The 23,051-nt window shown below is 27.3% G+C and overlaps 1 protein-coding gene across 3 annotated transcripts in view; it reads left to right on the top strand.

Annotated features, from left to right (window-relative positions):
• LOC107455260 (RNA-binding protein 33) overlaps window positions 1-23,051 on the top strand; it is a 58,212-nt gene that overhangs the window by 22,213 nt on the left and 12,948 nt on the right. For all 3 annotated transcript variants that reach the window (XM_043045663.2, XM_043045666.2, XM_043045665.2), the window contains 9 exons: window positions 805-910; window positions 7,744-7,826; window positions 8,319-8,435; window positions 10,632-10,737; window positions 12,600-12,820; window positions 15,852-15,901; window positions 17,429-17,702; window positions 20,354-20,458; window positions 22,248-22,461. In XM_043045663.2, coding sequence (XP_042901597.1) covers window positions 805-910; window positions 7,744-7,826; window positions 8,319-8,435; window positions 10,632-10,737; window positions 12,600-12,820; window positions 15,852-15,901; window positions 17,429-17,702; window positions 20,354-20,458; window positions 22,248-22,461 — 1,276 coding nt within the window. The remainder of the gene's footprint in view (window positions 1-804; window positions 911-7,743; window positions 7,827-8,318; window positions 8,436-10,631; window positions 10,738-12,599; window positions 12,821-15,851; window positions 15,902-17,428; window positions 17,703-20,353; window positions 20,459-22,247; window positions 22,462-23,051) is intronic.

The raw sequence follows: 23,051 nt of genomic DNA, 5'->3' as shown, positions 1-23,051 counted from the left end.
TTTACAAAACTAAGCCATTAATTAGTTTTCCATAATGTATGTAATGTACGTTTATAATTTTGACCATTGTTCCGTGTGTTAAAGTTAAGATAAACTTAATTGCAAGAATATATTATTGCTCTAGACTAATTTTTCATTCAAAAATTATATAAATATAACTTTTTTTATTCAACAACACATTATCTATAAGAATAAAACTGTAAAGTAAAAATAACTACGAAAATGTAACATATGTTATGTGAAAATAAATATTATTGTCATTACTATTTTCAGTTAAAAGAATTTTGGTTCCTAAAATAATGCTTATAAAAATAAATTTTGTGGGTATTTATCCATTATCTGGATACTATTAAAAATCGCTACATCAAAATAATCAAGTTTTTAAAGTGTAACACAAAATGCATCATATTCGTATTCTTTCATCTGTTTTAAAATGATATTATAGTGAAACTTAACTTAACATTTCTTACTGATTTATTTTTGTTTACATGAATTAAGCTAAAAGTGGTGTTTGATGTCATGCTCATTGTAAGTTTTAAGGTCTGATAGGGTCGTTTAGCCCTGAATGTGTTACTCATTTTTAGAAAACTTGTGAAAAAATCCCCATATTATCAAAACTTTTACTTTTAAAGGTCCTCATTATGTATGAAATTTTTATGATTCAACATTTTTTTTATTTTTACAAAATGCTTCTTCTATAATCTTCCATCATCATTAAATTGTTTGAGTTGTAATAGATTACTTTTTAGAAACTGTTATTGCCTATGATTGATTATTTGCTTATATGATTATTCTTTGGTTTAGTATTCTCCTCCAGAGCCTTCAGTTCCTCCTGTTTCTACGCAATCACGTAAAATTCTCATAAATCCTCATTTCCGAGGAGTTCTTGTTCCCCCGACTTCTGGAGAAAGTAAGTTTCAGTTTTTATTAGTGCCTGATCCTACTGTACAAAATATTCAAATTAAACTTTATAAATAATAAATGAATTAAAAAGTGTAGAGTTTAAATATTCTTTTAAATTTTGTTTTATTTTTGGTGAAGAATTAAATTAATTTCATTAAAACAATTAGTTTCTAATATTAATATAAATAAAACTTAACTGGTATAATATCTAAAATAGTGTAGTAAAATACAGCAGAATACTACAAATTTAGACCAATGTATTCCCATATTTCGAATAATCTGGAAAGATAATGCCAGTAATAAGTTTTTAAAAGAATTTCAAATGAAAAGAAACTTAGTAAAAATATTCATTTAGTTATAAATTTTTTTCAGAGACCACGAAAATCAATACGAAACAAACCAATCAAGAAAAACAATAGCTCCATCAATAATACTATAAAAAGATAAATAATGGAATTTAATTAAGGTGAGGACCATGTGAAATCTGATAATAAAATAAAATCACGTAATGTGCATAAGATCTAGAGTGCATGCGTATAATTCAAAAACCATATGAAGCATAATATAGTCTAGGATAGAAAATAATGCAGATTTCATCTTTAGAGTAATTTAAAATGTTGTCAATAAAATGTGTGATGTGATTCGTGTGATTTTCAGCCGTGCCACTTTTCTGCGGATTTGAAAAAAATCTGGCTTTTTTCGCCTGTAGTGTTTTCTACTTAACAATTTTAAAATTGCAAAAATTTTATGGGCTGAATTGGGAGAGCAATCTACGAATTGTACAAAAGTGATTGAAGTTCTTTATTTCTTCCACTTAATATATTTTTTCTATTTTTGTTAATATTATATAAGGATGGATAATCAGAAATCCTATGATAAAATTGAAAGTTATATACTTATTAACTATTTTTAGAAGAGGAAGTTAAGTCTTGTGTGTTGAGGATAAAGTGTTGAACAATTTAAATTATTCTTCTAACTCAGTTAGTTTAATGTAAATTATTTTAATCCAGTCAATATACACAAGCATTTTTAAAATAGTAAAGTGAGGGTTTATTTAGAAAGTGATTTTTGTTTAAAAAAAAAAATGTTTAGTTGCATTCAGGATTTGTAAAACATTTTAATTATAAATACTAATGAAACTTGCAATTTTCTAAAGAATATTAAATCTTCATTTTCGGTTCTCAATAAGAAAGTATTTTGACTAAAATTACTGGACATGTTTCTAAAAAAAAAAAAGCTATCATTCATTTAATTTAAATTTTGTTTAATATAATAATTTCTTTACATTTTATACAATTTTATTCATAATTTTGAAAACCTGACTAAAGTTAAGTTGCTGCGCTAATTTCAACTTTTTTTTTTCTTTCTAAAACAGCTGTGACATGTCTGAAATACAAATTGCTTTAAAACATCGTGAATAGCATGTGTTCTTGTAGTTAATCACGCAAACAAAACTTGTGATATTTTTATTCATGATATGAGAAAACGATAATTTAATAGAGAGATTTTGCACTTTTGCCCAGCTTAATGTTTGTATATGTTCTGCACAAGATCTGTAGGAAATGGAGATTGTACTACAGTATATGCACTATGCAAAACATGCTTATGTGAACATGCAGAATGTTTTGTAAAAGGGATAAATATCTCTAAAAATCATTCACATAATATTGTGAGAAAACAACAGCTTTCTAATGCATTCCTACCTTCATCACATTAAAAAAAAAAAGATAGATTCTGGTGGATTCATACATAAGCATTTGAACAGGCTTCTTCGTGTCTTAATTATGTTAATATAAGTTGTGTACGTCAATCAGAATCTGAATTTGAAATAATTTGAATGGGCAAGGATTCCAATTAGTTTGAACTAGTGTGGTTCTTCAGTAATTGTGTATTATTTGATTCTGTATGCTAAACTTGGAACTTTTTTTCCAGCTTCCATGGCATGTGAAAATGCTCCAGCACCCATTTCAATGCCTTCATATGATCAGCCTCCCCAGAATTTAATGCCCCCTGTGGTGAGTATTCAAAAGATTTTTTTTAATTAAAATTTTGAAAAATATTCCTAAAATCATTTGGTCTATTATTTGAAGAATTGATTTGATTATCGGCTTTCTTTTTTTTTTCTGTGATTTTCAGGGCATTTATTAATTTGAGTTTTAAAGTATTAGTTAGTCTGAAAGACCTATGTATCAGTGTTTTCACTACAGTGCGAGAACGTGAGAATCTCACATATTTTTTTCTTTTCTTGCATTAAAAAATAAATTACCGCGAGAAATTCGCGCATTCTATAAATCAATTTCAAAATTCGCGAATTTCTCGCATTTTGGAAAAAGCTTCGAATTACTCCATTTAGAATAAAATCCGTTTCACTTTTCTTCCTGGATCTTTCATTATTTTCAACATCTGCTCCATTATCTAGCTTCCCTATTTACCAGTATTGTTTAGAACTTTTTTGAACAACAGAACACATTTCTCTGCAACCACGTGTTTACCGTAGGTAAGGTTTCTTCATGTAAGACGCAAATATTTTATGCACTTATGTAAGATGGACAAATACCTTCTTCAAAAAAGGCAAAATCTTCTATGATGATGCATAGAAGCAAAAATATTCAATGCTTTAAAAAATAGACGTTAAAAATGTATTATAATTAGAGAACTGATTTTTTTTCAAGAGTTTGTGTTTTTTTAGTTTTTATAAATCTCACTTAACTTTTTGAAATCTCACCCTGTTTTTGAGAAAGGGTGAGAAATTCTCACCCATTTTTTTTTCTATGATAAAAACATTGTGTATGGTGCGTTATCATCTACGAAAATTACATAACTGGTTTAATTAATACATATTGTAAATGATGTATCCAATTTTGTATGTTTGAAATTAGACTTATTACCTCACTTGTTTTAAAAGAAATTATTGCATTTGTTATGCTGATACTTTTTTAAGAATCTTTCATGTCTATTTTGTTTTGACTTACAGTACATATTCTTTTCTTTAATTTTAAATTTAGTATTCTCATCAGGATATTCAATCACCAATGAATGTTGCTCCACCGATTTATAGTTCTCCTCCTGCAATGCAGTATAATCCTCCTGATTATCCTCCTCAGCCCCCTATTATTCAGCAGGTATTTTTACTTTAAAATTACTTACTTTAATAATTGATATTAATCTTCTTTTTTTAATGTTACCTATTGTATCTTGAGTATGAATGTTTAAGTGTGGTTCTAATGGCATGATTTTAATTAGATATGAATATAAAGAGTGTAAGAAAGAAGTGAATTCTGAAAGAGCATGAACTCTGTTTGGTTTCGCAAGATAAGTAAATTCTAAAAGAGAATAAACTCTTTTATTTCGCAAGATAATGCAGGGTGTGTAGCATTTTTAAAAAGTGCTTAAAGATACTTATTTTTGATTTACTTTTTTTAAAAGCCCTTAAAGGTGCTTTTTTTATTCGGGATTTGTAAGAAGTACTTTATTTTCTATCTTTTAAAATAAGATTTTTTTCTTTGCCATGTTGATTGTCCTTCTAAATTACAAAAAATGCATGATTTTCACAATTTTCCCTGCAATATTTATTAGAAGCTAGTTATTTTATCCTGGTTATGTAAAGTTTTTGAATTTTATTGATTTTATGCTTATAAATTAAGAACTTTAAACACTAGAAAAAATAATTTTTATTACTGNTTTTTTTTTTTTTTTTTTTTTTTTTTTTTTTTTTTTTTTTTTTTTTTTTTGGAAAGTGATTAAAAATATTTTTTTAGTGCTTAAAAGGTGCCTATTTTTAGTTGAAAAAATCTGGCTATGCACCCTGTAATAGTATTTAAAATTTTGAAATTGTAAGTTGTAAGTTGAAAATGTAATTCATTTTTATTTAAGCTTTGGGCAGTCTTGGATTTTAAATCTTGAGGTACAGACCTCAAAAAGTTAACCCAAATTCATTTCTAGTAAAAGTTAATTGTGACATCTGCTAACTTGTATATAATATTTTTTTTTCCTTACATTCAATATATTTTTACTATTATATGGTTTTACAGGTACTCAGAAAAATTTTATGTTAAAGAGATTTTTTTTGTAGTTGAGTAATAAAACAACTATACATTATCTTTGATACCCTTATCAAAATGTATGTAAATTAATGGAATAGATCAATAAATGTTTTGCTTAGTGAAAAAGTAAAGACAAATCTCTTTTACAAAACAACTATGCTGTGTTTTCTAGTATCATCAATAATATTCATTCTTACTTAGTCTTTTATTTTTAGATTAGACAATTAAACACTTTAGATTTGAATATTTTATTTATTTTATATGTAATCTAAAATTGTACTAAGTGAAACATTTTTCAGTTGTTTATATTATATTAATGACTTATTGTTAGTTTTTTTCTTGTAGCTAGTTTATAGATGCTAAATAATTGATATATATACCAGTGCTCTCCCTAAACGTTTTTTTTTTAAGTGTGACCTGCCCTCTGATCCCAATAAATGCACCCTTTTTTGTAAAAATAAAGGACCATCCCTTAAAAAAAAACACTGCTTTTTTATTCATACTCCATTTTGGAAAAAAAAAATTAATTCACTGCTTGAATAAAAATTAAACACTGTTATAAAAAATTGTGTTTATAGATTTAATTCTGATTACTATCACAAGTATTTACTTTGTTAGGACTATTCTCAACGGGTTGAATTTTTATTATCTCTTTTGGGGGGATATTAAATAAGTTTTTAAGTGATTTTAAAACTATTTTTTAAATAAATATCTTCTTTTTTTCGCATGAAAATGTTTATTTTCTCATAATTTTCAGTTTAAATTAAAGAAAAAAACTTTCAAGTTGTTTATTAATTAATCATAGTTTACTTTTTTTAAAAAAACAATATCCACAAAGGTTGTCTTTTATCATGCCTTCTATTATTTTTATTTACTACGAATTTTTCTCTTATTTTGATAATGAGAGAGAATCATTTTTTGAAATAAACACATTAAATAGTATAAGAGGGTAATTTAAAAACTGTTAAGGGGACAGTACTCCTTTAAAATGTAGCGAAATGATCAAAAAAGGATGGTACTTTAAAAATCTGTAAGAAAATATCTAATGCAGATAACTATATGAAATTTTGAGAAATAAATAACAGAGAATCATAATTTTGATAAATATAAAAAGTTTAATCCACATGTTTATAGAAAAAAAATTATAAAAACAAATATTTTGAAAAAAATAAATTTTTGTTTATGTGTTTAATCATGTATCGCGCAGGATATTTCACGTAAATTTCACTCAAATTCCAAAATTCTTTTTTTAATTTAAAGATAATATTCAAATTAACATTTTAGACTAAGGAATATATTTCGAAACAATTACAAAATTTTCTAGGTGGTCTTAAATGGAGGAAATCAATTTTTCATAAAATTTTGAGTAATTTTTTTTTTTGTAAAATTTTTAATTTTTGCATTGGATTCATAATAATAGTCTATTTTGAATAGATTGATGTTATGCACATTTGCTGAAAATTTCAAGAGAATTGCTCGATTAGAACAAGAGATATCCTGCGCGGAAGTTGAAAAAACCATGTTTTGAGAAAAATGCATTTAAAGTTAAAATTTAACTNTCTGCGGATTTGAAAAAAATCTGGCTTTTTTCGCCTGTAGTGTTTTCTACTTAACAATTTTAAAATTGCAAAAATTTTATGGGCTGAATTGGGAGAGCAATCTACGAATTGTACAAAAGTGATTGAAGTTCTTTATTTCTTCCACTTAATATATTTTTTCTATTTTTGTTAATATTATATAAGGATGGATAATCAGAAATCCTATGATAAAATTGAAAGTTATATACTTATTAACTATTTTTAGAAGAGGAAGTTAAGTCTTGTGTGTTGAGGATAAAGTGTTGAACAATTTAAATTATTCTTCTAACTCAGTTAGTTTAATGTAAATTATTTTAATCCAGTCAATATACACAAGCATTTTTAAAATAGTAAAGTGAGGGTTTGTTTAGAAAGTGATTTTTGTTAAAAAAAAATGTTTAGTTGCATTCAGGATTTGTAAGACATTTTATTTATAAATACTAATGAAAATTGCAATTTTCTAAGGAATATTAAATCTTCATTTTCAGTTCTCAATAAGAAAGTATTTTGACTAAAATTACTGGACATGTTTCTAAAAAAAAAGCTATCATTCATTTAATTTAAATTTTGTTTAATATAATAATTTCTTTAAATTTTATACAGTTTGATTCATAATTTTGAACGCTAATTTCAACTCCTTTTTTTTCTTTCTAAAACAGCTGTAACATGTCTGAAATACAAATTGCTATAAAACATCGTGAAAAGCATGTGATCTTGTAGTTAATCACACAAACAAAACTTGTGATATTTTTATTCATGATGTGAGAAAGCAATAATTTAATAGAGAGATTTTGCTCTTCTGCACAGTTTTATTTTTGTATGTTCTACACAAGATCTGTAAGAAATGGAGATGTACTTTGTACTACAGTATATGCACTATGCAAAACATACTTATTGAACATACAGAATGTTTTGTAAAAGTGATAAATATCTCTAAAAATCATTCACATAATATAGTGTGAAAACAACAGCTTTCTAATGCATTCCTACCTTCGTCACGTTAAAAAGAAAGATAGATTCTGGTACATTCATACATAAGCATTTGAAGAGGCTTCTTCGTGTTTTAATTATATAAATATAAGTTGTGTACATCAATCACAATCTGAATTTGAAATAATCAGAATGGGCAAGGATTCCAATTAGTTTGAACTAGTGCGATTCTTCAGTAATTGTGTATTATTTCATTCCGTATGCTAAACTTGGAACTTTTTTTTTTCCAGCTTCCATGGCATGTGAAAGTACTCCAGCACCTATTTCAATGCCTTCATATGATCAGCCTCCCCAGAATTTAATGCCCCCTGTGGTGAGTATTCAATAGATTTTTTTTAAATAAAATTTTAAAAAATATTCCAGAAATATTTTGATCTATTATTTGAAGAATTGATTTGATTATCTGTCTTTTTTTTTTTTTTTTTTTTTTTTTTTTTTTTTTTTTTTTTTTTTNTTTTTTTTTTTGTGCTTACAAATGATTATGAATTCTTTGTGTCTATTAATCTTGTAAATTTTTTGGTTGTGTGATTTAAAGGGCATTTATTAATTTGAATTTAAAAGTATTAGTTTGTCTTAAAAAATTATAATGTATGGGATATTACCATATACAAAAATTATATAACTGATTTACGTAATGCATATTGCAAATGATGTATCCAATTTTGTATGTTTAAAATTAAACTTATTACCTCACTTGTTTTAAAAGAGATTGTTACATTTGTTATTCTGATACTTTTTAAGAATCTATCTTGTCTGCTTTGTTTTGACTTACAGTACAAATTCTTTCCTTTAATTTTAAATTTAGTATTCTCATCAGGATATGCAATCCCCAATGAATGTTGCTCCACCGATTTATAGTTCTCCTCCTGCAATGCAGTATAATCCTCCTGATTATCCTCCTCAGCCCCCTATTATTCAGCAGGTATTTTTACTCTAAAATTACTTACTTTAATAATTAATATTAATCTTATTTGTTTGTGAATGTTACCTATTGTATCTTTGAGTGCGAACAAAGGTTTAAGTGTGAGTCTAATAGCGTGATTTTAATTAGATATGAATATAAAGAGTGTAAGAAAGAAATTAAATTCTGAAAGAGCATAATTGTTTCGCAAGATAATACAGGGTGTGTAGCATTTTTAAAAAGTACTTATAAAGATACTTATTTTTGATTGACTTTTTTAAAAGCCCTTAAGGGTGTTTTTTTTACTCGGGGTTTGTAAAAAGTGCTTAATTTTCTATCTTCTAAAAAGATATTTTTTTCTTTGCAGTGTCGATTGTCCTTCTAAATAACAAAAGTTGTATGATTTTCGCAATTTTCTCTGCAATATTTATTAGAAACTAGTTATTTTATCATGATTATGTTAAGTTTTTGAATTTTTATTACTGCACAGATCCTGATTAAGTTTTTTTTTTTTAGGAAAGTGATTAAAAATATTTTTTCAGTGCTTAAAAGGTGCTTATTTTTTGTTGGAAAATCTGGCTATGCACCCTGTAATAGTTTTTGAAATTAAGTTGAAAATGTAATTCATTTTTATTTAAGCTTTGGACAGTCTTGGATTTTAAATCTTGAAGCGCAGACCTCAAAGAATTACCCAAATTCATTTCCAGTGAAAGTTATTTGTGACATCTGCTAACTTGTATATAATATTTTTTTCTTTACTTACAATATTTTTTCACTGTTATATGGTTTTACTGGTACACAGTAAAATTGCAAGTTTAAAGGTTTTTTTATTTGAGTTGATTATCGTAAAGCATCATCTGTGATATCCTTAACAAAATGTATGAAAATTAATGGAATACATCAATAAATATTCTGCTTAGTAAAAAAGTAAAGACAATTCTCTTTTGCTAAACAACTACACTGTGTTTCTAATATCATAAATAATATTATTTCTTTCTTAGTAGCTTTTTTTGAAGGGTGACCCACCCTGCTTTCCCTTTGATCCCAATAATGTACCCTTTTTTGTAAAAATAATCGGCCATCTTTTATAAAAATAAAAAAAAACTGCTTTTTTATTCATACTCCATTTTGAAAAAAAAATTTATTCACTGTTTAAATAATAATTACACACTGTTATAATTATCTTTGTTTATAGGTTTAATTCTGTTTACTATCACAAATATTTACTTTGCTAGGACTATTCTCAACGGGTTGAATTTTTATTATCTCTTTTGGGAGGATATTAAATAAATTTTTAAGTGATTTTAAACCTATTTTTTAAATAAATACCTTTTTTTAAATTAAAAAAATGCACATTTAAATGTTTATTTTCTCATAATTTTCAGTTTAAATTAAAGAAAAAAAAACTTTCAAGTTGTTTATCAATTAATCATTGTTTGTTTACTTTTTTGAAAAAACAATATCCACAAAGATTGTCTTTTATCATGCCTTCAATTATTTTTATTTACTACGAATTTTTCTCTAATTTTGATAATGAGAGAGAATCATTTTTTGAAACAAACACATAAAATAGTATAAGAGGGTAATTTAAAAACTGTTGAGGATAAAATTTAGTTATTTGCATAATATTACACATTTTAATAAATTCTCGCAGTGTTAAGTGAGTGCCTTATCAAAACTCAAAGTTCCCATATTTAGAGAGGAAGCGTCCTGCCCTTTTTTATTCCTAGGGAGAACTCTGTCTTTTTCAACAGTCATTTGTGAAATTAGCAAATACAAATCATCTTGATATTCTTGTAAAGACATTGAATAAACTAGGGACAAATCTAGAATATCTTGAAACCCATTTTACCAACAAAAAAAGAAGAAAAAATTTCCAATCTTTTTGAAATAACTGTGTCACAATCTAAATTTTTGCGAAAGAAAATATTTTCGTCTGAAATACTAGTGTTGATACTTGGAATTTTATGAAGATGCCCATAAATGGTAGTTAAAAAATGATCTGTATTGCTCTCGGATTTTGTTTAAAATAATAATCAGTTTCAATTTTGATTAATATACTATTTCACTTAGTAAGTAAGAATAAATTTGTTTAGTCTAAAAGATAAAAATATTTTTATTTTATTAGCAAGTAATTTATAGGCTGATTTAATGCTTTGGCCATATGTAATAAATAATTATATTGTCTTTTTTCAATCTCATAATAATATGTTTTAGGCTCCGCCATCACATTCTCCTGTTGTATGGCAAACACAACCACCACCAGATATGCCACCTCCTGTTTCATATTCTGCTCCACCTCCACCTGTTATGAATTATGCATGTAAGTATACATTTTAACCAACTATTGACATCTATGCATGACTATTGACATCTCTAAAGCTTTGGTATATTTTTTGAACTTCAGCTTTGTGTTTAGGTATGTACAATCTACTGTTAAAAATCTTTCTGTTATAGATCTTACTGACACTATAAACAAAGGTTATAACTTTGTTGGAAACCGCATTTTGTAAACATAAAGTTTGATACTTCTGCATTAAATTAATTGTCTATGTACTCATATTGTAAATCCAACTTCAAATTAATATGTAACTAATTTAAATGTTTTCTTTTTGTGCAAAATTGTCTCACATATTGTTCTATTTATTTTTTCATGATTATAGTTAATAGGTATTTTAAGACTTTTGTTCGTTTTCCATTCTCATTCCTGGCGTGTTCAGAACATGCCATTTTATTCAAATACAAAAAAGAATTTTGAAAAATAACTTGTTTGAAGAATTGAGAGACTTGGATTTTCGACACATCTTTTTATGTTAATTAATAATGTCAGTACATGCGTCAAAATGCCTTCAGCAGCATTATCAGAGATGCCAACTTGCTCCACTTTGTAAAAAAAATATTTTCTTGTTGTGGCGAAATTTATTTCTGGTTTAGTATTTTTCATTCTAAGTATTTTTTCCACCACTACATATTAAAAATTTGAAGTATCTTATTAAATGCAACTTTATTACATTTATTTCGTGGTTACTCTTATAAAGAGTGAGCATAATTATCCTTATTCTGGAAGTTATAATTGTGAGTTCACTATAATTGCAGAAAGCAGAGCGGTTGATGTCTGCATTATTCAGAGATTTNAGTATTATACCCTTGTCATGTCAAAAACCACTTTTTGACGTCAAAAACCCAACCCTGGCATTCCTAGATCTTATCTCACACACTCATTACTTTACAGGTCCTCATTGAGTAATATTTTACCGGGATGTCAAAAAGACCTCTATTAACAAAACAACATATCTCTCTTATAGGCAATATCTCTCTAATAAACAAATGCCAACTTCCTTTCATTACCTCAACTAAAGAAAGCAAAATTCATTGTCCAAACCAACTAAACAAGTTTTTAAAGTGATTGACAAAGATTACTTCTTTATTACTTCCCACAAGGGAACAATTCTTTTTAAAAAAAGGTGCTTTTAAAAATATTTAACGACTACCATGACAAATCTACAAAATTTGAAAATTTAAAAAATGAGTTCAAATGTATCAGTTTCAACTTTACATGGCACAAAAACAAAATTTTTAACTGCTTATAAGATTTCTGTTCCAACCGAAGAAAATTTTCAATATAAATAAAATAAATTAAAGACATTACGATGCCTAGTCATAGTTTTTTTTTTTTTAGATACTTTTCATCATATTAAGATACTTTTCATCATAAATAAAGTTGTTATAAGAGTTAAAATCCATTATAGCCTTTTAAAAGTCAGGGCAACTTTATCATTAATTAGGGCAGTTCACTTGAGCACTTTTTTTTTCTTCCGTCTATCCTCTCATCATCGCGTGTTCAACTTATTATTATTTTTAACATATTCTAATCATTCATCTATCAAAGATGCTGATTTTTAGAACTTATTTAAAATTTATGTCATATATGAATCTCAAAGATTATCTTATAGAATTATCTCTCTGTAAGAGACCTTCGTTTATCTATTGAGTAGTTAGTTATACATGCTTTTCAAAGCTTTTTATAAAAATGCTTTTTTACTCATGATTTTTCTTACCTTTAAGTTAACTATGTGCTTATAATTTTACAATTTTTTTAAAGTATTTTTTTAAAATGTGTTCACTTGCTAATTCATGCAGAAAATTAAGTGAATTTTTATTGTTTTGACTCTTTATTTTCAATAGCTCAACCTCCTCCTAGTTACCAGAACAATTACAATTCAAACAACTTTCAAAATCCAAATTTCCAAGCGCCTCCTCCTCCAGTTCCTATTCCTCAAGGTGTTTCTTACAATCAACCTCCACTACCTTTCCACATGCAGCCACCAACATATACTTCTCCTCCAGTCAGCTCTGTACAAACGAGCATCCCCCATCCTGGATATCATAACACCCAACCTAGTCAGGTATTTATACTCTATATTATATAAAACAGCAATGCATGTGTTTATATATTAATGCATAAATGTATTGACACCAAACCAAGAAAATTTCTTTCCCCAATGGTAATAAAAAAAAAAATGACTGAAATATTATCACTACATCATTTCTTATGGTACATAGAATGTTTAAAAAGTGCTTATTTCCAATTTTTTTTTTATAAGCCCTTAAAGGTGCTTTTTTCATCGGGTGTTTTTAAAAAGTGCTTAATTTTCTCCTTTTGAAAATTAAATTTTTTCTTTACCATGTTGATTTTCTCCACGTATTATCAGGGCTGATTGTGCTCCGGAAAAATCCGGATTTCCGGAATTTTTGCTGACAGTGATCCGGAAGTTTCCAGAGATCGAAGGTCCAGGCGTTTAAAAAAATCATTGATCACGGAAGTTTCCGGAAATCAAATTTTCAAAGGTGGAACTTNCTAACAGTGATCCGGAAGTTTCCAGAGATCGAAGATCCAGGCGTTTCAAAAAATCATTGATCCCGGAAGTTTCCGGAAATCAAATTTTCAAAGGTGGAACTTAAAAACTCAGTTTATTTTATTTGTTTGTAAGGGAGAGCTAGAGAGATACTTTATAAGCTTATATCCATGATTAATATTCATTTTTTATCAGTAAGTAGTTTTTATAATCATAAACTCAAGAAAGAAAGACATATTTGTAAATTTTAATTACTTCTCCAGGTCATCATAGGTATGTGTAAATGGTATAGGTATGTGTAAAATTTTAAATATATTTTAAGTAAACTAAGAAATATTGAGAAAAAGGAAAAAAATCTTGTTTAAATGTTTTTCTAATTTTTCAATTTAAACTGTTTTTTTTAACTCAAGAAATTTTCCGGAATTTTGATTTGGGCTCACAATTACCCCTGTATTATGCAAAAGCATACTTTTCACATTGTCCTGTTCAACATTTTCACAATTCATTCAACTGCAATCCATTTCGGCCTCCACAGTGTATGAAAGCGCCAATGATTGATTATACATGTTTGATGAAATACTTAAGAGTCTGCATGTGCGTCTACTCAGCTGAGTTCGGCGAGATTCTAGCTCTCTCATGTGCAACTCTGCTGTATTTTGCAAGATATTCTCAGTTTCAGGCTTCATTTTCCACCCTCTGAGATCGAACCGAAAAATCTTTTTATGGTAGCTAATATATTCAAGAAAAGAATTATTTGTCGGAAAATAGTTGATTTATCATGATCGTGTAAAGTCTTAGTTTGTATTTTGTTAATGTATATAGTGCTTAAAAATATTCTTTGAGGGCTTAAGAAGTACTTAAAAAAGGTGCTTATTTTTTGTTAAAAGATTTGGCTACGCACCCTGTTTCTGTACTCTGTGTATAAAATCTTTCCAATCAGTTTGATGGTTATAGTTTGCTTAATTTCCTGGTGTCTTAAGTTTCTTTATATTATACCTTACTTTTTTTAAGCCCTGTATTTTTATATAGCTTTTGTTTTATGCTTCCACTCAGAAAAAGGTCCCTCTTTTTACTCTGACATCAGCGAGTGACCTCTTGTATTTACCATTGATTGCTATGTGTTCAATCTGGCCTCCAAAACATCCATTCGGAGATGCACACATTGTTTTATGAGTATCTTTGTGACTGAAAAATCTTCCTCCTGTAATTTGATTGCTCATCTCACAAAATGTGATATAAAATTTTCCATTTAGATCTGAATACATTATTGATAAAAAATTATTCTAAGATTCTCTGGGTTGAACAAATCTTTCTTCATTATTGATATACATAACTGATATAAGTTTTAAAAGCACTTGTATTTAAATATATGTCAGAGAATAACTGGGAGGTCTAGGACTAATCTAGCATAATTATCAATGAATTAGTTAAAAATATGGTTTAGTGCTATTGAAAAATAGAAAAGACAATTAAAAAATATTTTTTTACTAAGACACATTTAAAATACATCTACAACCAATTTCAACCTCTTCAAACAAAAGCCTGTCTAGTCTTTTTTTTTTAATAAATTAAAATAAAATTCAGGAATGTTTTTAATATTAACATTGCATGTTTCATTATTTGATTGTTTTTCTTGCTTTTATCTGCCTCACTAAATTTTATTTTTTAAATTCCTGACTTTGTACTTAAAACTGAATAAATACAGTTGAAATATGTTTATTATTATTTTACTAACAGCTAATGGACATTTATATTTTAAAAGTTTTGTGCTACACTTAGTCTCTCTCTCTTTTTTTATTAATTTATTTTGAAATATTGTTTACATGCATTCCCCCTGGATAAAACTTTCATTATCAATGAAATTGGATTTTAAAGAAAAGTCTCAACATAAAGAATGTTAATTAATAATAATATAATATAATGTTTATTAATAAAAATATAATTTTATATGAAAATATTTTTGATTGAATAATTCATTTTTAAAAAATCAATTTGTTTAAATCAATATATATATATTTTTTTAATTTAGGTGATTTATATCATAATTTTAATGATTGAAATAATACCAACCCTGCTTATATTTAAATAACGTTAAGCTTATAACTAAAAATAATGGTGTTCATATTTCTAAGAAGAATGTGAATTAACTTTTTTGCCTTAGTATTCATATTTTTACGAGAACTATGAATTGCTTACAATTTATAACAAGGTTTATTTTCCCCCTTTCTTAATAAATATTTGAATAATATCCCATAATAGGCCAGATATGTCAAGTGCTATACAAAACAACAGGATGACAAATAGAGCATGTTTTGAAATATTATGTAATTGGTATTTTTGAAATAATGTTTTATGATGAGTTTTATATCCTCAGCATCCATTCTTATATTTTGGTTTTAATTTAATTGATTTATCTGCTTATGTAAATTTAGAAGTTATTTTGTAATTATGTATTTTTGTTGAATAAATTAAATTTTCTCTTATTTTTTTCTTCGTCCATGTACATTCTTGATGGCTAACTCTCTGTTGAACCACCTTACAAATGTTATATTTATTTTCTACCCTATTTGTTTTTCTACAGGAACCGTATCATCAAATGAAAATGGCTCAGTCAGTTACTCCTCATTATCAGTAAGTTATTTTTGTCTGTTAATCTGTCTAATGCTAATTTCTTTAATTTCTCTAACTTAATATTGAATTAAACCTATATGTCACATTTACCTTGTAATTTTTTTCGAAACTTATCTTTTTTTTTTAATTCCTATTTATAAATAATTTTTTTCTTCTTTATACCTTGTTGTACTATGGTTTAGTGTGTAAAATTTTTTGCAATAATTTTTATAATTGTAACATCTTCTGTTATTTTCTACTTTATTATTTGTTTCAGTAAAAACATAATTTATTAAGCATAATGAAATGAAAAGTTTATTTTTTTACTCAACTTTTGTGCTGTCTGATTGCAAATAAAAAAAATAATAAATATGGATATTATAATAGTAAATCTAAAATATTCCTCAATTAGTTTTGTAAGCATAATTTAATTTGTGTTTTATTTTTCTTCTGATTCATTAAGAAAAAAAAATTTCTTGTAACTGTTTCCTTTACTGTCACATATGCTAAAGTTTAAAGAAAAAATTGATGTTGAGCAAATAATAAAATTTGTTCTTTAGAAACTTATCATTAAATTACTTATCAAGTACCAATTATTTTTTTGAAGCTGATTATTGATAATTTTAACCATAAGCTTTTAATGTTTAATGAACAAAACAATAGATTTCACCATTTTCTTCTAAATGAAATGAATTTTTTTCTTACAGGGAGAATCTTGATTTTTTATTTCCTTGAAATTATAAGCTAAAAATATTTTTTAATGTAAATTATTAATCTACTCTTTAGAGTACAGTGAAACCTCCGGGTAAGACCACCTCTGTGTAGCGACCTCTTTTTGCGACCCCTTTTTGGGAGGCACAACCAATTTGCTCCGCATTGTAAAAAAATATTTTCAAGTGGTAACGAAATTTAAGTTATTTTTAGTTTAGCATTTTTCATTTCAAATAATTTTTTCACCACTACATAACGAAAATTCAAAGTATCATATAAAATGCAACTTTATTGCAGTAATCTTGTGATATCACTTTTAAAGAGTGGGGTGGGGGGGGGGGTAATTAACCTCATTCAACAAGTTTTACCGTCTAATTCGATACCAATTTATTAAAACTTTTGCTGAAAGCGGAGCAGTTCGCATCCCTGCTCTTGGGAGGTTTCACTTTCTATTTATAATTTATTCTATGTGTTTTTTTTTTCTCAATGTCAGATTTTATTGATATTGAAGGTTTTATCTGTAGATATAATTGTGAGAGAAGTGTATTTAAATTCTTATGTTCAAATTAAGACTTTTAATAAAAAGACTAAATGTAGATAAAAGTAACATGAAACTTTATAGTTATAATTTTCCCTAAACTTTGCTTAAAAGATTTGACTGCACTTAACAATAACTGTGTTTAATAAACAAATTTCAATTATGCCTCTTTAGTTTTGTGTTTATTTAAATACTAGTATTTTTAAAACTTATTAAATATGTAGTTTATGTGTGTAAACAATGAAGAAAGGCCTGTTATACCAAAATTAATTTAGAATTATTATTATAATTTTTTTCAGGCAGAATATTTTTCCTCCAAATCAGCATTCACAACCACACCACCAAAATACTTTACATCAAAATCGACCTCTGCAGCAAAATCAACGACCATTGCAACAAAACTTACGACCTTTACAGCAAAACCAACAGATGCGTCAAAATCAGTTTCAAAGGAAACAAAGTCTGCAGCAAAATCAGCGTTTTCCACGACAAGGAGAAAAAAGGCCTTTAAATTCTAATATTAAGGAAGTCCCAATGAAAATTGCTCGTACAGATTCTATACCTGCTAGAAAGGTATTTGTCTTTTAATGTACCAATTTAAATTCTGTTTATTTAATTCGCTTTATTCATGTTTTCAAAAGTTTTTTATTATTTCTTAAACCCCTCTGACATTATGCTTTTAAAAATTCAATAAATTTAGTGACCATTGCTAAGGAACTGTTACTAGCTTTAAAAGATTATTTGCAACTATTTAAAAAAATTTTACCATTCGTGTTTAAGTTAAATTTATGTCAACCATAACAATAGCTGCAATGTAAAGAAAAATTAAACTATCATTTTCAGCGAATTTTTTTGATTTGTAAGCCCAAAAAAATTTATTTTTAATATTTACTCAATGTTTATATTTACCTCGCAAATGACTAGTGAAAAAATTTCTTTTTTATAACAGGCCTTGGCTGTCTCAACTATTCACTATTTTCAAAGTTTCTTATTGCCACTCCTGTTTTCTTGCTTTCAAGATGCTTAAGTCATTTACAGTGTCATCTACATGGGTGCCACTCTTCAGTCCTAAAAATGGCAATTTTTGCTACATCACTTTCTGGACTTCTTCAGACATAACCAAGCCGTAACTTATTACTCCGGATGACCTGTGTTATCTATGGCTGCCTAATAAACCTATATAACTTTAAGTTATATCTAGTTTGCCAACAGCCTCCCTCTTGCACAGGGTCAAAAATAATGCTGACAATTTTTCTTTCAAAAATAAAGAGAGTGCAATACTGCCGTGCAATTGAAAAATCAATGTAACTCAGAAAAAAATCAAAATTGAGCTTTTTATATATTTAGCATCTTTATTTGGTAAGCTACATATTGCAACAAAAAAATTTCCAAAAATACATTTTTTTATCAGCTTTTTGAAATTCTATTTTAGCATCCATATTATTAGCAATAGAAGGAAAATAGTTGTCAAGCCACTTTTCTCGGAATCAATTATAAAGCACTTGCGTTTCTTTTTGAATTGTACGGCAGAATATGTTTCTGCATTTAGAGTCCGGGGTTCATTTGCATAGAACAAGATAGAAGGCAGATTAAGAGTCTTATGAATTTTTATTTTACTTTTTTGATTAAGTTTGATCTTAGAAGCCCATATTTAAAGAGATAACGGAATGAGAAATTTTTTAATAAATAGTTGGTTTTATTTTGAAAAAGATTCATGAAACAATTATTAAAACCAAAATTTTGGCTTAATAAGAAAAATTCGTGATTTTCAAGAAAATATTGTTTACATATGTAAGGACAATGTGAAGATTCTCTCCTTTTCCTCTAGCAATTTGAGATCATTATTAACCAGCAAAAATATTATGAAGGCTTCAATGTACATTTTTGGTTGTGCTTAAATATTTTTATGTATATTTCATATGCAGTACTAAGACAAAAGCAGAACACCCTGAATAACTTATGATTAAATCATCAGATTTTCACATTCTAAGACCTTAATCTTATAGCCTTACCGTATATTTTGAATTGGTGCAGGCAGAATTTTTAACTATGAAATCAACCACAAAAACGTACATTCTCTGAATAAACTTACTTTTTATTAACGTATTGTGATTCTGGGGTGTCATAATCTTGGAAATATTCCAATGATTTGTTCAGGAGAGTGGTTAAAAGGTTAATGTTAGATAATGTTAACTTTTTGCCTATTTATTTCATCATATCTCTAAAATTTTTAAATGAATTGAAACATTTTTCCACTTAATTATAAAATATGCATACCTGAAGATAATTTCATGCAAAAAAAAACTTTTATGATTATTTTTTATTTAAAAGTCAAAACTCATTTTGAATAAACAAATTTTTTTATCATTTTAACAAATGTAATTTTACATGCAGAATGCTTAATTTGAACAAAATGGATCAAACAGTTTCTAAGTTATTAAATAGTTTTAAAAAAATCAAATATTTAAATATAAATCATCAGAAACTATTAACAATTAAAATTAACATTACTCCTGACCAAACTGTTTCGACCATATTTCCAAAAATGCTTTGTGGGTAAAAAGTCTGAATCTGTCAAAATCATATGTTTATTCAGAGATAGTGTGTTTTTGTGTTTAATTATATAACTTAATTGTCTCCACTGATTAATAAGCATATTTGAAGTTAACCACTCAAACCATTTAGATTGAGACCTAATATATGAAGATAAGACCACTAGATCAAAAGTTATTCAGGGTGTTCCTTTTTTTTTGCACTCTGTACTAGTGAATAATGTTATAATCTATTATGTAAAATTCAAAAGCATAAAATACTTAAAGTAAGTTTTTCAGTAGCTTTTTCTTTTTTTAGTTAAATTTCAGTTCAAGGATTAACTCCTTAAATTCAGTTAAAATGTTTAGATAAAAATAAAAGTATGTATTAGATAAAATGTTTTTAAACTGGGTATAACAATTTATATATCCTGAACCTCAACATAAATTTGATAGTAAAATAAATATGAGAAATTTAAAAAAAAAAAAATCTAACCCCAACTTGTCCATAGACCAGACAGGAATTACTTCTTGAAACTCAAAATTACTTAGCAAGCAATTTATATATCTATCTTAATGATTAATTACTAACTAAACTTATACAGTTATACATATTTTTATCATTATTGTTACTTGTATTATGAATAAAATTGTAAAACTATTTCTCTACACATTTCCTCTGTTTTATTTCAGAATACTCGTATGATTAACTCGAATATCAAGGAAATTCCATTAGTTGATACAATGTCTTCTCTAAAACCTGCAACTTCCCAATCAAAAGCTGTGGTTGAAGAAGAGGTAGAATTTATTAATTGGATCTTCAATGTGTTTAAATAATACGTTTTAATTTTCTGTTCATTTTGTTGTTTATGTATATATATAGTAGGGAACAAATTATCCAGAATGCTGAGGACCAACGCTATCCTAGGTGTCTGAATTTCCTGACTTTCTGGATTGTTAAAAAGGATTCAATACAACTTATCTAGATTGCTACTTTAATATTGAATAATAATAAAAAAAAGCTGTGTTTTAATATTCCAATTAAAAATTTGCATTTTCAATTCACTTTATTTAATTATATTTATATAGTAAAGCATAGTGATGCAGCTTTCTAAAATTTCCCTGCCCCCTTCTGTTTGATGATATTTCCCCATGGAAGCAAAAAACAAAATCATTTGTTCCATCTGATTTCTATTTTGAAAATAAATAAACATAATTAAAATGAATAAAAAATGCCATTTAAATGTCTCTATTTTACCCTGAAATTAAACTGGCAACGACAGATTGGAAGAGAATTTCATACTCTGATTTACACAGTCGCTCTTTCCCTGTGATTACAACATTCCATTTGGTTTGCAAGTATCGAAAATTGGACGTCCAGCTGTTGGTTTTTCTACTGAGCAGAAAGCACTGTTTTTGGGGGTTCAGTTTGTAATTTGATTGAGCATGTCTACTCCGTTGCAGAGTTAAATGTTTTCTGAAAATCAATTTAAATATTTAATGAAATTAAGAACTGTTAATAAATTTAGTTATTTATGAACAAGTTTTGTCAGAATTAGGAGTCAATAGCATTGCTTGCAAAAAGTTTTTTGAGATTTTATTTTCATTTCACTTCATCTGAGTCTGCTGCTGTTCTGTGTTCAATTGGAAAAAAAGAACCTCCCTCGCCTTTCCATCTATTCAACTTTAAAGATGACTCAGTTGTTCTAGTTTAAAAATGACGTGGAAAGCAAGCTAAGCTTTTCCCAATTTTCTGAAAACCGCATAAAAGGTTTTATACTGTGCAGATGAGTATACTTCTATTTAATTATTGATGAAAAAATAGTCATGTTTTAGCCATTTTCATATTCTAATTAAAAATTAGTATTTCCACTTCTATTTTTTTATATTTATATGGTAAAGTATAGGGATGTATTTTTTTATTACCCTTCCATCCTCTGTTCACTGATAAGCATATGCAGGATATGTAAAAAATTTTAAAGGTGCTTTTTTTCGGGGTTTGTGAAAAGTGCTTAATTTTCTATCTTTTAAAAAGATTTCTTTTTTCTTTGCCATTTTGATTATCGTTCTAAATTACTCTGCAATATTTATCCAAAGCTAGTTATTTTATCTTGATTATGAAAAGTTATTGACAATGTTTCTGAATTTTATTGATATTTTGTTTTTTAATTAAGAACTTTAAATGGTAGAGAAGACATTTTTATTACTGCACAGAACCTAATTATTAATTTACTTTTTTTTTGGAAAGTGATAAAAAATATTTTTTAATACTAAAAGGTGCTTATTTTTTGTTGAAAAATCTGGCTACTCACCCTGAAATATAAAGCATTTCCCCCTCATAAATCAAAGACCTCACACCTTTCCCTCTACTCAGCTTCAACGGTGACTAAAATTTCTGCATTTTGCCTCAATCGTTCTGGTTTAAAATGGCTGGGAAACCCATCAAAAAAAATTTGGGGGGGGGGATATTGGGTAAAAGGTTCTATACTGATATATATACAAATATAGCGTTGGAGAGAGATTATTTTTAGATTATTGTGACTGGTGGTAAAGTTTGTGATTTAAAATTTGAATTGACATCTTTTAGGATGAAGAAACCAAAGAATTGCGAATGAAAATCGAAGAACAAAAAAGGCTTAGAGAACAAATTTTGAAGCAGAAAGAAGAGCGTCGCAGACAGATGGCTGCACAGAGACTTACGGAGTTGAAAAAAAGACAAGCCTCACAAAATAAAAATGTCATATCTCTAACTCAGACCAAAATTGAGCCCTCTAATCCTGTTCGACAACAGCCACAACCTGGTGAGTCATGAGTAATTTTAATTTTTACAGGTTATCCTAAATTTGACCAGCTGTTTTCCAAAATTTTTAACAGAAAAACATTTAAGTTGAAAAATAAATCTTTTTGTAAATTTATACGATGGCAGAAAATCCTGTAAATCTGAATACTATTAAACCTTGTTATGATGAACTTTATGTAGTTATAAGTAGGGCCCTATAAATTATGCGGAAATTTTTTAAAAATTATGCAGCTAGGATGCGGCGTCTTTTAAAAATTATGCATGCAGAAGTTAGTCCAGAAGCTGCATTTTCTTTCAAACTCTGTCTTTGTTTTGTAAAAATTTGACTGTAGCAGGATACAGCTCTTTCACAATCTACTGAATTAGGAAGCACTGAGAGCACTTGTCTTTGCTTTTTTTGTAAGTTCTGGAAATCTCCCCGAGACTACCTCTGAATTCCAGTCGTCGCGTCCAGTCTGACACATCGTCGTCTTCAATATTGAGGTTGACTATTTGTTCTTTATCGAAAACTCGAGCAGCTTTCATGAAGTTTAATGTAGGTTGACTAAACTTGGGCCAGCGTTTTTTGAATACGTCTAGTTCTGGAGAGTA

This window comes from Parasteatoda tepidariorum, chromosome 1 (assembly GCF_043381705.1).
Source record: "Parasteatoda tepidariorum isolate YZ-2023 chromosome 1, CAS_Ptep_4.0, whole genome shotgun sequence".
In the NCBI taxonomy this organism is placed as follows: Eukaryota; Metazoa; Arthropoda; class Arachnida; order Araneae; family Theridiidae; genus Parasteatoda; species Parasteatoda tepidariorum.
Note: the sequence above shows the minus strand (reverse complement) of the source record. Positions and strands in the feature narration are given on the sequence as shown.